This window comes from Theropithecus gelada, chromosome 12, assembly GCF_003255815.1.
Source record: "Theropithecus gelada isolate Dixy chromosome 12, Tgel_1.0, whole genome shotgun sequence".
Lineage (NCBI taxonomy): Eukaryota > Metazoa > Chordata > Mammalia > Primates > Cercopithecidae > Theropithecus > Theropithecus gelada.
This window is the reverse complement of record NC_037680.1, coordinates 15,021,902-15,038,141: the sequence shown is the minus strand read 5'-3', so window position 1 is coordinate 15,038,141 and position 16,240 is coordinate 15,021,902. Positions and strand designations below refer to the sequence as shown.

The window sequence follows — 16,240 nt, the reverse complement described above, 5'->3', positions numbered from 1 at the left end:
CTCAGGAAGCTTACAATCAGGGAGGAAGGTAAAGGGAGAGCCAGTGTGTCACACGGTGAGACGGAGCAAGATGGGGGGTAGGAGCCATGCTCTTTTAAACAACCAGATCTCTCATGAACAGAGCAAGAACTCACTCACTACTGCCAGGATGACACCAAGCCATTCTTGAGGGATCCCCATTATGATCCAAACACCTGCCACCTGGCCCCACCTCCATCATTGGGGATTACATTGTAATGTAAGACTTAGATGGAACAAACTTCCAAACTATATCAAGAGTAATCTCTTAGGATGACTGAAGGCTATTTTAAAAGCCTGTCACACACACACAACAAATATGGAGTTTTCTTCTATTTCAGAACTTATTATTCAAAACATAATTTGCTTTCCAGACTTTGTATAAGGTCACTTGCAAAATATAATTTGGGGTGATGAAAATGTTGTGAAATTAGATAGAGGTGATGATTCCACCACACTGTGATATACTAATATCACTGAATTGTATACTTTGAAGTGGTTAAAATGGTAAAGTTTATATTGTGTGTATTTTGCCACAACAATTTGCTTTAATGTCATGTCAGTCCATACATTTGAATTTTATCCTCTACCTATGCCAGATTACAAATTTCAAGCTCATCCCTTCATTTCTAGGACTACATATTTAAATCCTACCTCTTTGGTAGTAGCTCTCAAATTCATATCTCCAGCAGAAACCTCTCTCCTGAATTCAGACCCCGTAACTTCCTAGTGAACACCTCCACATGAATTTCTAACAGAATCAAAAGTTTAGCATGCCCAATACTGAGTGCTTACTATTCCCTGTATACCAGCTCCTTCTTAGTCCATATTAAATGACAGCAACTCCACTCTTCCAGTTGCTCAGGTCAAAGTCAGTATCACCCATCCCACATCAATAAATCCTGATGGCTTTATCTTAAATCAGGGTTTCTCAACCTGGGCACTGTTGAGATTTTGAAACCTGATAATTCTTTGTTGTAGGAGACTGCTCTGTACATTTCAGAATGTTTATCAGCATCCCTGGCTTCTAGTCAACACATGTCAGTAGCACCCCCAGTTGTGATAATCAGAAATGTCTCCAGGCATTGCCAAATGTCTCCAGCAGGGCAAAATCGCCCTTGGTTGATAATTGTGGCCTTAAATATAATATAGCCAAGATTCAACTCCTTGTCCGCACCTCCACTGCCATGGCCTTGGTTCAAGCTATCACCATGGCTCTTCCCTTTAATTCCGCAGTAGCCTCCTACCTCGTCTCCTTGCCCTGCTCTTCTCAGTCAGCCACCCACAAGGATCCTCTTCAAATCTTATTGAAAAGAACGTCAATAAGAAAGTCAGCTTATGTCATCACCCTCTCAGAACCCTCCCGTGTCTTTCTATCTCACATAGAGTAAAAAACAAAATCTTATTCTGACCTATGAGGACATACCCCATGTGGACCCCGTTACCCATCTGACCTGAGCTCCCATCACCCTCCCCATGTTCACTCTGCTCCTGCACGCTGGCCTCCCTCCCCACATGTCCTCAAGCATGCTCCCCACACTCCTGCCTCAAGTCCTTTGTCCTTCTTGTTCCCACCATCTGGAATATTCTTCTTCACCTTGATATATCCATGGCTGGCTCCCTCACTTCCCTCAGGTCTTTACTCAGATTCACTTCCTCAGGCTCATGGACAACCTCCTTAAGCTTTTAGTCTCCTCGCTCCCACTGCATATCCCTCCTTCTGGCCTCATCTTTCCTTCTTAGCACTCGCCCTCATCTAACATATTCTATTTAACTACTGATCATGTTTATTACCCTCTTTATGAGGACCGGGGATTTGTCTATTTTATTCTCAATCAATTTATCTCATGTACTTGTAACAACGTCTGATACACAGTAAGGACTCAATAAGTATTACTAGAAATAAGTGAACCTCTTAGAACCAAAACTGAGGAATTTTTTAAAAGAGCACGATTGTACTGTGGGATCAGAGACCATAATCTGTTCATCTATACAAAGCAGGCAGGCATTAACAGTTTTATATTGAAACTTAAAACAGCCAGCAACATTGTCCCTTATCTGATACTGTTGCTGATGTGATCCTTCTTTCTTGACACAGCTAACAGAGTGCCTGACACTAATATAGGATCTCATCACAATAATGACAGGTATTCAACAGCCTCGCCAGATCAATGACCTTGCAGCCTACAGCTCACCAGACTCTCCCTCAGTATGGAAATCCTAAAAAACATAAAGCACTCACTTATTATTCATCAACCCATTGTTTCTCCAAAGCCAGGACTCACTTAGAAATGCCTGTAATTTGGATGAGGTTGACTAACATCTGACCTACTGATTTGGAGTGTGGGGGTGGGGAGCAATAGACACCAACAAAAGAGTAAAGTGGTTGACATGGCAATCAAAACCCAGAGAATGGTTTCTAGGTTTCTAAAATAAAGTATAGTTATCTGGGTCTCCATGGAAATCTGTTCAAATTCCAAATTACATTGGACCTGAGTTCTTGGATTTGATAACATACCCTAAAAATACAGCTAATTTCAGCTGCAATACAGTGTTAAAAATCAAAATGAAATATACTAAACACATCCGTAAATAGGTAACAGATTCTAAGGTGTTGATGTTGTCTTTGAAGGTTATAAACTAGAATTTTTCCAGGGATATAACTCCTCAAATCAATTTATTATTGCTTACCTTTAAAATAATACTGCATTCATGTCAGCATTATTTATAATAGCAAAAAACTAGAAGCCACCGAAATGCTAAGCAATAGAGGAAGAGAAGATAAAGCATCAGGAAAACTAGATAAATTTATTAAATAAAAATGCTAAAGAATACTATGCAATCATTAAAAGATGAGGTTGGCCTATGTGCAGTAATATGTAATATTCATCAATATATCATTGTATGATCAAAGATAGCTGCAAAAAGCAGTGCAGAGTATGATTCCACTTATATGAAATGTGTGTGTATACATATACGCATATATGGATGAATTAAATATTTTCAGGTGCACCATTCTCCATCCTGCTTCCTGCTAAAGAGGTTTACCTGAATGGATACAACCATGGGCTCCCCTGCCTTGTGGTTTTTGGTTGAATTCATCCAATAGGAGGCCTGGCAGATCTGAAAGCTGGAGGAAAGTGAGGTGGGGCCCTTCATTCCCCCGGCCTCCTTCCTATTTGCTGCAGGTTGGTTGTATCCCTTTAAAACCCACAGCATTTGTCAAACACCTGCTCTATAAACATTCCTCTCCAGATTCTGGGAACCACTCTTTCTCGTGGCCCCTACAGACCCAGAAGTTGTAGAGGCTCCCAACTGATAGAGTTCAGGGTCACTGCACAATCCCTTGTTGCTGTCCTTACACACTGCTCACACTTGCCTACTTTTGTAAATGTCCTTCTATGAAACTCTTCTCAACTGCCAACTTTGCATGTGCTGTTTCTTTCTTAACAGAACCTAATTAATAACTATAAGTATAATTATATGCGTATCTTGTGTGTGATTCATACACTTAAATATGCATAAATGTGTACTTACATATACAAGGAAATTTTCTGAAGGATACAAAAGAGATTGGAAAGGGATACATTTGAGCTTTTGTTCTTAATTTTGCACCTTTTAGATTTCTTTCACTTTTACTATGTCAGTCATATACAAGTAATTTGCTTTGAAAGCAAAACCAAATAGGAAAAAATTATATTGCTACCTTTTTGATGGCACTGTAAGAAGGGAAAGAAGTAATGAATACCAGAAGAAGTGACAGTAGTGACTCATATGTTCATTTTAAACAATGTGTTATGTATGATGAAAAGGATCCTCACTTCTGAAACTTAAGTTTGACAGTTACCAAAAAAAATCCATCCACTGTAGAGTTTGTTTTTACCATCTTGTTCCAATGACCTACTTTTAGAAAAGCATCCTTATTTTAAAACTTGCTTCAAAATAACCCCATTTTCTTAACACATCTCATTCGTGTTTCAAATTTGCCACTTTCCATTTTAATCATATTTTTTTAAAAAACTTTTGACAGTAGTCATAAAAATGTGCAAATTTTGATTTGATCAAATGTTTGTCTTTTGTGATTAAAACAAAATAACCCCATGCCCAGAAAGGAAATACTGACTTTCAGGACTATTTCTAAAGCTTCCTAAAACTACTGAGGGAAAAAAATGCAAATCAGTAAGGAAGTATTGGAGCCCACAATTAAATTAATTTATAGGGGCTTTAATGCAATTACATTTCATCCAGACTGTATCTCTAATGGTGGTGTTTTTTTTGTTTGTTTGTTTGTTTGTTTTTTACTTCATTGACTTTAAAGCATAATTCACTTCCATTTTTGCAAAATTATTTAAATATTACAAATATCACTTTTATACATATTTCCATGGTGACACAATACATTTGAAGTCTATTTAATTTACAGATGATGAGGTCAAAATGAAAACTCTTTGAGGACCATAGATCTTTTAAAACATCACATTTTCCAGTTCCAAGATATTAAGTATATAAGTTATCTGTATTTGACAGAATAGAGTCTTCAGAAAGCAATAAATATTTTAAATGATCTGATTGTGAAACTTAAAGAAAATTAAAATCCAGAGCAAGGAAAAGCACCAGTAATATGAAGAGCTAAGATGTTTAGGGTTCATAATTTAAGTTAATAAATTATTAGGCTTTGAAATTAAATTTAACAGATCTTTTTCACAGCCAAATTAAGGAAATATTTAGAGATGAACATAAGTTATATTTCAGCCTCCAAACTTCAACTAAAATTATTCATATACATAAAGGATCATGCATGAGGTAGCTAAGAATCTCAAAATACATTAAGATGACTTTACAGTCACAACTAATGAGCAAAGTTGTTAGGATAATTTTTCATGCTCTCAAACCTAGACATAGAAGATTTACACTGGAAAGTATTTAATAATAGATAGCTAACTAGTTTAAACCCTGAAAGAGACATGCAGAACTGGGCCAAGCGTTCTTAGCTGAGAACATCAGCTAAATTCAGATGTCATTTTTGCTACAAATATGCTCCATACTGGTGAAATATTTGACAAAGGAGAAGTAGATGTAACTATGGAAATCATAACTTTAATTGACAACAACATGAAAATTCAGAAGGATAACAAGCATTATGGATGGAGAAGACAATTATGCAGGAGTGAAAATCAAACATAAGCTGCAGAATTTTTAAAAAGAGTCTATTTTTCCTCTCTGGATATTTCTCACTACTTTAGAAAGAAGAAGAAGAAGGGTGGAAAGAATATACTTCTTGTTGATGGAAACAGGACAAAGGAACAGCCAGGACATTCCTACCTGGTTTCCAGATGAACTGGTTATCCTTTTTGCCTTCCAAATGAGCTGCATGGGACAGCAAGAGAGAAAGCAATAGAAAGAGATTCCTCATGCAGCTCCATACCCAGCAAGTGACTGTCAGGTTGCTCTTTGGAAACATGCTTCAGATTTTTCAGCCTCTTGACTTGCCTATTCCTAAAAGAGAAAAAGAAAAATCAGGTAAGTTTCTTCTGTAAAGAAATGATAAAAACTCATTTTGACTGCTAGAACCTTTATTATGATGGTATTGCAAATTTTTCATTACCATGAAGATAGTACATATAATAACCCTGTGGGAAAAGCTACAAAAAGCAAATCCATATTCTGTTTTTACCATGTTTTGTATTATTTTTTGTAGTGAAGTGTATTCATGTATGAAATCTACCACTGGATGATAAAACTGCTTAACTCCCCAATTGCTTTTTATTTTATTCTTTTGGTTAAAAAAAAGATCAATGTAACATGATAATATTATCATGGATTCTCTACAGGATCCAAAGTAGTTACTTTATTCCCTTAGAAACTCTAAAAAGAAAAGAAACAAAAGCCTGAGGTGGTTAATTCATATTTATACTTTTGGTAAGAAAATAAGCTTTAACAGTGCATATTATTAAAAGAAAGTAGTAAATATAAGCTATGTTAAATGTTAAATGTACACCTTTTATTTCTCTGAAATAAAATCAGGTAAGTTTCTTCTGTACAGAAAAATCAGGTAAGTTTCTTCCGTACAGAAATGATAAAAACTTACTTTGACTGCTAGAACGTTTATTATGATGGTATTACAAATTTTCTATTGCCATGAAGATAGTCTTTATAATATTAACATTTGAAGGTCAGCAGTTAATTAGCCAGGTTTTCAATCCTCACCCATTGAAGGCATCATCAATTCTATGGACTCTACAGTCCCTGTGTCAGTGTATTTTATTCTTAAAAGCAGGTTGGCAGATATGTTGTTTATTCCCTCCCTTCTGCTCAAATTCCATGAGGAGCTCATGATTCGGAGAAAGGGATACACATACACAACAAGTCCAAAGCAGGGCAAGGGATGCGCTAACAGTAGTATTAAGAAAGTGGGATGGAAAGATTGAGGACAAGGCAATTAGTTCCTCTGTGCTATGCGAAAAAGAGAGGAGAGCCTCACACAAGATAATACTTGAGAAGAGTCTAGGGAAACATAAGGACTTGAAGGAGTCAGGACGGGCATCTCAGGCAGAGAAAACAACAAGGCGTTGAAATGCGTTTTGTGTTTGGGGACTGGTGATTAGGCTGCTGGCTGCTGTGAAGGACACAAAGAAGAGGGAGGAATGGACTAAGATGAGATTTAAAACATACGTTGGGAGCCAAATTGTAAAGAGTTGTGAGTGGCATATGAGGTATTTGGGCTTCATGCTGTAAACAATAGCAAGAATCATAGAAGAGTAAATTATTTTTAAATAACTAGGATCAGTGTGCATAACGGATTACTAGTAGACGATGGTAGAGAAATTGAGGGCAGTTAGAAAATTAGTGAAACAGTAGTCCAGGCAGGTATTGGTAAACGAAAAGATCAAGGATCAGGAGAGACTTGAGAAGTCATACAAATTGCTTCTGGATTTAAAGGATCTGGTTAACAACTGGATGTGCTATATAAGAGGAAGATATGAAAAGGGATAGAAGGGCAAACTTAAAAGCCTGAACCAATGGGATCCCTTTAACAAAAACAGGAAACAGGAAGGGGGCATATTTGAGAACGTGCTTTACTTTAGAATAGAATAGATTGTCTGATGAGGCTACCAGACATCCAGGTACAATTTTCCAAAAGATAATAAGAAAATGGTACTGGAGTGAAGGAGATATAAAATAACTTACCATAATACATGTATTATGAAAAATAAAAAGATATAGGTACAGGAGGGTAAAAGGAATGAACAGTAAAAAGGATCTGAAGGGTAGAAGTTATTGCCCCTAAATATATAGCCACACAATTACTATAGGTGGGTGGCAAAGCTGACTATGAGCTTCCTAGTGGCCAAAGAAAAGAAACAGCTATTGCAGTCTATGGTCCTCATGTGCATAGGATTAAATTATACCACCCTGCCCACAGTTTTTGCCTTCTTCCCCCCCCCCCCCCAGGGAAAGACATTGCCCGTTCCCAAGCACTGTTGGGATTTATACCAGGAGTCCTCATAAATACAGGTGGTGTGCTGGACCATGTGCTGAACACATTACTTCATCAAATAAAACAGCAAGTTGTCTGTGGTGGAGTCTCGTGGCACTCCTGGAACACTCCAAGGGTACAGTGGCAAAGTACAAATCAGTAAAAATTATTCTACAAGGAGTCAAGCAATGAAGTTCCAGTACATAGCTCTCTGACAGCCTGCCTCAATCCAGGGATGAAGAGTAAAAAGCAACCAAAACTTTTCTTCAAATGTCTACACTGCATACCAATATTGAGAAGAGCAAAGTGGAGTGCTCCAGCTGAAAGATGGTAAAGCTCAGTGGTTTGAGTGGTTTTTTCCTCCAAGAGTGGCCTGTTAGATGATTTCATGAAACTTCTGTGGCACTACTACGCACAATTCTAAAACTTCTGGCCTAGAGAACTGAATTGGCCACATTTCCTTAGAGCAAACATCCGAGAATATGATTTGTCACAACTGAGCTTTTGCTAAAAATTAGGCAACATGGCTACGAAATTATAGTTTATTCTAAGGCAATTACTAGATTATATGGTATTTTTGTGTGAAGCTGAAAAAGGTAGTCCCTCTCCTCAAGTAAAAATATTTTTAAGTTAGTATCCTATTACAAAACCTGAATTGTTCTGGCCAAGAGTCCTTTTCTGGAATCCAAATGGACAGCAGCCCAGGCTCTGTGCACATGTGAAGATTCATAGACACACACATCACCACTGGGGAGCATACTCTGCACCCTCCCTCCCTCCCCCTCTCCAGAAGAGGAGATAGTGCCACAGTCAGAACTGCAGCTACAGCAGAGCTGGAGAAGAGCCTCAGAGACCCCAGAGCATGTTAGGGGACAGACTGCAGCCACAGACACATGTGTTTACCCCTCAGTACCTGCTCTCCTTAGTGTACAAGTTTCAGGTGTGGGTTCATGCAGGAAGGAGCTCCCCATTCCAGCTAGAAGCCCTGGAATCTCAGCTCCTGCCCTGATGCTCCCAGGTAAGCTGGCATCTGTCTATGGTAAGAATTGTGGTCCAATAGATGAGACATTTTTATACACATACACACATACACTAGATCATGGATATTTCACACTTATAATGATAAGTTCACATGCTTTAAGAAGCAACACAACTAAGAATGGACTGGAAATTATATCATGATATTTAAAGTCTGCCTAAGTCTTTTGTCTCAACAGACGTTCACTCCACTTCTATGGAATGGTGGACTGAAGCCAGGCTATTATATTCTCCAGACACGTACACACCACACTACACAAATGGGTGGTTAATTCTGCATAATACAGATTTGATACAAACATTTTAATCCAGACATTTTTCAGAAGACATCATTGCCAATTATATATGCCATTGAGGCAGTTGATAAAAACCTAAATATTGCCCTCATAAGAAAATACAATTTCCTGGTGAATCCTATAAAACAAATTAGTTTAAAAATACAACCCTGGGAAAACAAATGAGTGGCCTTCTATATATAATGATAGATCAAAGTCAATGCCATGTCAGAGAGCTTTTGATAAAGATGATGACTGTGTTTGGTGGTAGTTGTTCCTAAGCTATTATTTCCAATGTTAATAAAGTAATAGCTAGCAGGACCAGTTCTATGCAGAGGTTACTTTTTTTTCATGACACAAAGTCACTAGGGTATACAAGATGACTTTGTCTGTTCTCACTAATGGCCATTCAGCATATCTAAAAACATGATCACTACAATGTAAACTAAAGAGAAGGAGGGCCAAAAACACATCTTCTCTACTCCAAATGGCTGTAGGTGGGAACCTAAAAAGAGATTGAAAGGATTATGAGTTCCAGTGAGACAGCACATGAGCCAGAATGATTGGCCAAGGAGTCATATGGAAATATGTTGAATTTTGCATCAATCTTTGAATTTTAATTGCAAAGAAGGCCACATTAATATTGTCTTAGCACAGTTTGCTATGAGCCTTGGTTTTCTCTTAGGCTTCCTCACCAGTCTAGAACCCTGTATTGACTCTGCAAAGTGACCTAATTCCTTTAAGGTTCCTTCTGTGATTACCCAAGCCAGGACCCATCAGGAGAAGATCCAGACAAGTGGCTTGGAGAACCTACCAGGCTCCTGTAGTCCCCATACTCTCCTGGTTATCACTAACAAGGCATAGTGCCAATAGGAAACCAAAAACTTATCTTGACCAAAACAATATGGAATACAGATCTTACAGAATGATTAAAAGAATCTCAATTTTGGACTTTTACTCCTAAAAATGTGTGCTGCATGCTTTCTACTGCGCTGATGGAAAGTGCAGGATGGATTTTTTTTTTTTTTTTTTTGACAGTCTTACTCTGTCACTCAGGCTGGAGTGCACTGGCGCGATCTCGGCTCACTAGGGCTTTCTCCTTCCAGGTTCAAGCATTTCTTGTGTCTCGGCCTCCCGAGTAGCTGGGTCTACAGGCGCCCGCCACCATGCCCCGCTGATTTTTGTATTTTTAGTAGAGACAGGGTTTCACCATTTTGGCCAGACTGGTCTCAAACTCCTGGCCTCAGGTGATCAGCCAGCCATGGCCTCCCAATGTGCTGGGATTACAGACATGAGCCACTGGGCCCGGCCCAGAATGGAATTTGAATACAGGTGTGTCCTACTCCACTGAACCATGTTGTCTCTCTTCCCAAAATGCCTGGAATTCCCATTAAATTATTCCTTGGAAAATATTGGAAGTCATTTTTGCATCTGTAACTTGGAAAGCGACACAAGAGTTCATCATAAACAAAATGAGAGGACAAGAAACAATTAGAGATTCTACTCCTCCATTTGTAAAACACAAATGAAAAAAAAAATGCTACGACTATGATTACAAAAACATATTATGCGGGAGGCATGTGCTACTCACGATGGCTTGAATAATTTATATCATGAAGGTCGTTGAGTTTCCAAATCTTCTTATTTACTATATATCTTAGCATCCAAAATGTATTTGCAAGGCTAGCTCTAACCTGATGAATATTAAGAGAAATAAAAAACACAGTTTCTCCTTTTAGCCTCAGTTTTCTGATCATTGAAAGGCCATTGAAACTATAAAAAATGTACCTCACACTTCATACGCATTTCATTTTCCCTTAAATGTATTCTTATTGCTGAAGTCCTTAAATATTTAAAAGGCACAAAATTTAAAAAATAAAATAAAGTAAAAATAGTTCCAATTTGCTTTCGGCCTGAAGAAACAGCAATGAGTGGGAGAAAAGGAAACTATGATTATGTACGTCTCCATAGCGCCATCTCATGGTAACTGCGCAGGGAGGATGGCTCAATAAAGATGGCCCATCAATGGGGCTATTGTCTGATCACAATATTCTGCATCCCACTTTACCTTCCATAATGGCTTTACCATACGTTGCTGTATACAAGACAATGACCTAAACACTTCATTTAATGCTCACCACAGCCCTGCAAAGTAGTTATTCATATTATGCCCCACTTTAGAGATAAGGAAACTGAGGCATGGTGCATCAAGCAACAACCTGAAATCACAAAGAGAGTCAGTTGTTTCCAAGTGACCTCAATGATCTCCCACTGAAGCAAGAGAGACTAGCATTGTAACTCAATATCAACACAAGCATTTTTTCATGTCCCCGATAATATAGATCCTTTATAGCCCTATGTAGGTTCTCTCAGCATCTTATACAAGGCCATCTATATCAAATAATTTCACTTAATCATCACAATGAGCAATTATTCCTAATTTTAGATGCAAAAGAGATTGATCCCTAAGGATGTTAAATCAATATTCCAAGGCCATCTCAGCAAACAAGTGTCAAAACCGGGTCACAAAACAGTCCTGATGCTACAACTCGTTCTGTTTACCACAACCCATTCTGTTTATATCATGCCATGTGAACCCTGGCAGCGCACGACCTTGGAGCCTGAGGTTCCTCATTCACAAAATGAGGAGGACAGTCATCCATGATAACCCTTAGGAGTGAAGGATGTTTCAGAAGCAGGGATGGAAAGTGTATTGATGAGTGCCTGACAGTGTACACTGAGAGCTCACTAAAGGGTTGTCATTATTACTATTGCCATTGTTTTCTCAAAAGTCAGAAAACTCCACTCCAGCAATATTTAAGGAACAGTTTGAATGCAGTCCTGCCCTGCAGCAAAATAGTGGAAGATGCTTTTTCAACCTTCCAATCTTGTGACTTCGTGTCATATTTCTGAAGAGCTAAAAGCACTCTGTACCAAGAACTCCATCAAAGATTCACACTGACCCTGTGAAGGAGAAAACAGGTATTATCATCTCTATTTTATGAGAGAATAACCTCCAGCCTTGCAATGACACAATGTTTAGTAACTTGTTCAGGCCTTTGAACCACCAGCCTCTTCCTCTCTGCACCTCACTCTGCAGACCTCAGCATGACACTCTGCGGGTAACTGAAGAATCCTAAATGGTGTGAAATGTAAGAATGTGACATGGGAATGCATACCATAAAAGTATACAATCACATGTATTTTGGTTTGCTATATTAGTAATTGCAATAGCTTGGTGTCATGTAATGAAGCCACAGAAAATTTTGCAAAAAGTCCTCACAAATATTTTTCCTACTTCTTAACAAACTTTTGCCACAGGATATAACAGATAAAAACAGGGGTGGAAATAAGTTTTCTAAAACCTTCAAAAACAGAACTTGGTATCTGTGACAGACATTGCTACATTCTCCCTTTCTTCTTCTTCTTCTTCTCTTTTTTTGAGACGGAGTCTTGCTCTGTCACCCAGGCAGGAGTGCAGTGGCGCGATCTCAGCTCACTGCAACCTCTGCCTCCCAGGTTCAAGTAATTTAGCAATTATGCAACCCTATGGTAAATAGCTTAAAAAATTCCTCTTACTTTATAAATCTGAGTAGCTGGGATTACAGGTGCTGACCACCATGCCTGGCTTTTTTTTTTTTTTTTTGTATTTTTAGTAGAGACAGGGTTTCATCATCTTGGCCAGGCTGGTCTTGAACCCCTACCTCATGATCCATCTGCCTTGGCCTCCCCAATCTCCCTTTCTTCTAGAACTACTATTCCTCTAAGATGTCCACTTGTCAAGGAAGAAAGGGAGAGAGAAGAGAGAGGAGAGAGAGACAGAAAAGAAAGAAAGAAGAGAGAGAGAAAAAAAAAGAAAAAGAAAAGGAAGAAAAGAAGAGAAGAGAAAAGAAGAAAAGAAAAGATCACATTCCCAGATTCCCATGTATCTAGGGCAACCATGTGACTCAGTTCTGGACAATGATTAGGAGGCAGAAGTATCAAGTGTGTGGAGATTTCCCGTATCCAATAAAAATATAAAGTCCCCCCGAAAAAAGTATGGTCTTTCGCCATTTATCTCTTTCCCACAGAACACAGATGCAACACCCAGAGGTGCCAGAGCCTGCTCGAAGTCATGGGGATAAATGCCACCTGCTAAGGAAGACAGAGTGGGGAACAGAGGGAACCTGAGACTCAGAAACCATCATGAAGCTGCAGCCACTGTCTGAATTGTCAACTTCTGAACTTTCTGTTTTGTGAGCAAATAAACCACTTTGTTTTTAAGCCATGTTTTTGTGTGCCTTCTGCTACATGAGCTGTAAGTCCCGGTGTATCCATGTCACTAAATACAGTAGGTCTATTTATAAACATCTATGTATGTTGATGTATGTTGTATGAATGTGCCTCTAACATCCTGCTGAACGTGAACCTATAAGAAGCCAATACGGGGAATAAACCAAACTCACCTTTATAGAAACAGGATTAATATATGAGAAGTAGAGTAACTGCATCTGTTGTCATTTTTCATGTGTCATCCCAGTGAAGAAAGGGGTGCTTCATTTATGTTGGCAATTGCATAGAAGGAAGTTCTGCAAGTGGTTTTGTTCTCACTGGGGGCTCTGACGCAGCTTATACCAAGAAAAATAGCAATTACTCTGGTAAGCTGCCTCAGATTCACCAATGAGAATGAATCTGTTCATACAGAGTCCAAAGTAAGAACTTATTTATGTGGCTTCTTTCTATGCAGTTGCCAAGCCCTACCTGATTCTGAAGGTATCATGGATACATTCTTATAATTTCACAACCACCTCGTCATCATTTCATGGAAAATCATCTCTGATTACCTCATGGGATCATCTCTTTCTCACCCCCTAACACTTCTGGTTGTTGCCCAAATTTTCCCCTACTCCCTCTTTCTTCATCACTTTCTACCCTTGGGACAGAGACATCAAACTCTCCTCAATTTGTCTTATTTCTCCCGGGCTATTTATTTTCAACCTCCATTTCTGGTATGTCTTTCTCATTTTAACCTCTAGATTGGTGTGGCTGTGACTCTGTCCTCAGACTCCTCTTCTCTAGCTTTGCTCACTCTCCAGGTGACCTCACTTAGTCCCATGGTTTTAAATTCCATACTTCATTATTTCTATTTGTCTCTATCCATTCCCCTATCTTCAACCTGACTTCGCCCCTGAACTCACACATCTTACCGCTGAACATCTGCATTTGGAGGGGCACACACATGTAACATACAAAACAGATGGAGCTTGATTCCCCTACAGAGCCCACAGCCCAGATCTCCCCGACAGCATCACACTTCACCAGACCAGAAGCCCAGGAGTCATCCTGAAATCTTTCTTTGTCGCGTCGAAAAATCAATCCATTGGCAAATCTGGTTGACAGCACCTTCACAATCTATCCAGTATCAAGCAACTCCCCTCCTAGTGCAAGACACCAATTCTCCCCAGAGCTACTAACAGCTTCCTACCTGGCTTTTCTGCTTCCACTCTTGGTTTCCTTCTATGCATTCCTCACAGAAAATCCAGAGTAAGCTTTAGGAAGGAAAAAATATACTTTCCTCTGCAAAATCCTCTAGTGGCTTTCAATCACAGGATAAAATCTAAAGACTCTGCCAGTTGAACTTTACCTCTTTTCCTTCCTCCTTTCTCACCAGTTTCCATTCACTCCTGTGCCCCAGACACACTGGGCTCTTTCTTGTTCCTCAAGCATGCACCTTCTTAAGGTCCTTGCGCTGCCATTTCTTCCTATTCACGTGACCTGCTTCCTCACTTCATTGTGCAGCAAAGGCCTTCCCAGACCACCGTCTCCTCAGCACAACTGAAATGACTCTGCCCCTAGATGTTTAGTTTGTTTGTTGTTTGCTTGTAACACTTACAACAGCTCAATAACTGATAATTTAGTGTACTTAAGATTGGCATATTGGTTTATGTTCATGTCCTCTAGTGGTATCTAAGTACTGTATCTTGTTCAGTGTTGTATGTCCAGTTCCTAGTATATTGCCTGGGAAACGGATGTTCAACAAAGATTTGCTCAATGGATCCATGGACTATTGAGTCAACTTTTAAATAATTTTTTCGAGGTAAGTTGTCTTAATCTTGGACCATAACTTCAGTGAAGAAACTTTAGCATACGATGGGAGAAATATGGTTAGAAAAATTCACCTACTGAAAAATTAGGCTATTTTAAAAGACTTTAAGTAATTATTCATAAAATGCCAACATTTGGAAGGTATGCATACATACAAACACGCAGGTAATGCGATCTTACCCAACACACAGAACTATCTGCTGCCACCTAAGATATAAGCACAAATGCTGACACTTTTTTTATTTTTCTTTTTTTATTTATTTTTCTTTTTATTTTTTTATTTTTGAGATGGAGTTTCACTCTTTCATCCAGCCCGGAGTGCAATGGCACAATCTCAGCTCACTACAACCTCTGCCTTCCAGTTTCAAGTGGTTCTCCTGCCTCAGCCTCCTGAGTAGCTGGGATTACAGGCGCGTGCCACCATGCCCAGCTAATTTTTGTATTTTTAGTAGAGATGTGGTTTCACCATATTGGCCATGCCACGCTTAAACTCCTGACCTCGTGATCCGCCCACCTTGGCCTCCCAAAGTGCTGGGATTACAGGTGTGAGCCACTGCGCCCAGCTGCTGACACTCATTTTTAAAAGAATCACATTTCCAAGTATCTTCTATGAACAAATTATTGTTTACATTTTTGAAGCACAAAATGGCTCCCAAACACAAAGCATTATGACTCTTGTGGGAAAGGAATGAAATGATGGAATGAAACAAAACAAACTTCGCTTAAAGAGAATGGTTTCTAGAAGGTATGATTTTTTTACTTCTTATGGTAGGACTGTCTTTACATTATTATTCAACAACAACTGTTATTGCTAATTAATACTGCTGTGCTTCAATAAAAGATGTTGTCAGATTCCAAATCCTTGTATTTAAGATGGAAAATCATTGATTAAAATGTGTATTTGGCATTTTTACTTTAATGGCTACTAAAATTTATTTAGTTTACAGACAAATGGAAATAACTTGAGAACAGCAGTAGGTTATCTCTTAAATAGCATTTAAATTAAGTTTTGCACAGGTGAAAGGTAAATTATATAACTTTAGGAATGTCTCGGTTTGAGTCTCTGAATTATTGTTTTGTGATTAGTAAAGTTAATTCAGCAGTTATACAACCCTATGGTAAATAGCTTTAAAATTCCTCCTACTTTATAAATACATTACGAATATCCCACTCCACCACCCCTAGAAGATCAGAACAGAAGAAGTTCTAAATGGCCTATACTTTAAATCCTCAAGTGGAGAACCTTTTTTACAAATTAGAAAAAAAAAAGGAAGTTAAATCATTTAATAGAAATAATATCAAAACACATAACCTAGTCACTAGAGAAAAAATAAAATCTATATAATCT

At 38.6% G+C, this 16,240-nt stretch overlaps 1 protein-coding gene across 1 annotated transcript in view; it reads right to left on the bottom strand.

Moving 5' to 3' along the window:
• Positions 1-16,240, bottom strand: part of THSD7B (thrombospondin type 1 domain containing 7B) — an 886,725-nt gene that overhangs the window by 761,572 nt on the left and 108,913 nt on the right. The window contains exon 2 of the mRNA XM_025405082.1: positions 5,341-5,514. Within this exon, the coding sequence (XP_025260867.1) occupies positions 5,341-5,479 (139 nt within the window). The 5' untranslated portion in view covers positions 5,480-5,514. The remainder of the gene's footprint in view (positions 1-5,340; positions 5,515-16,240) is intronic.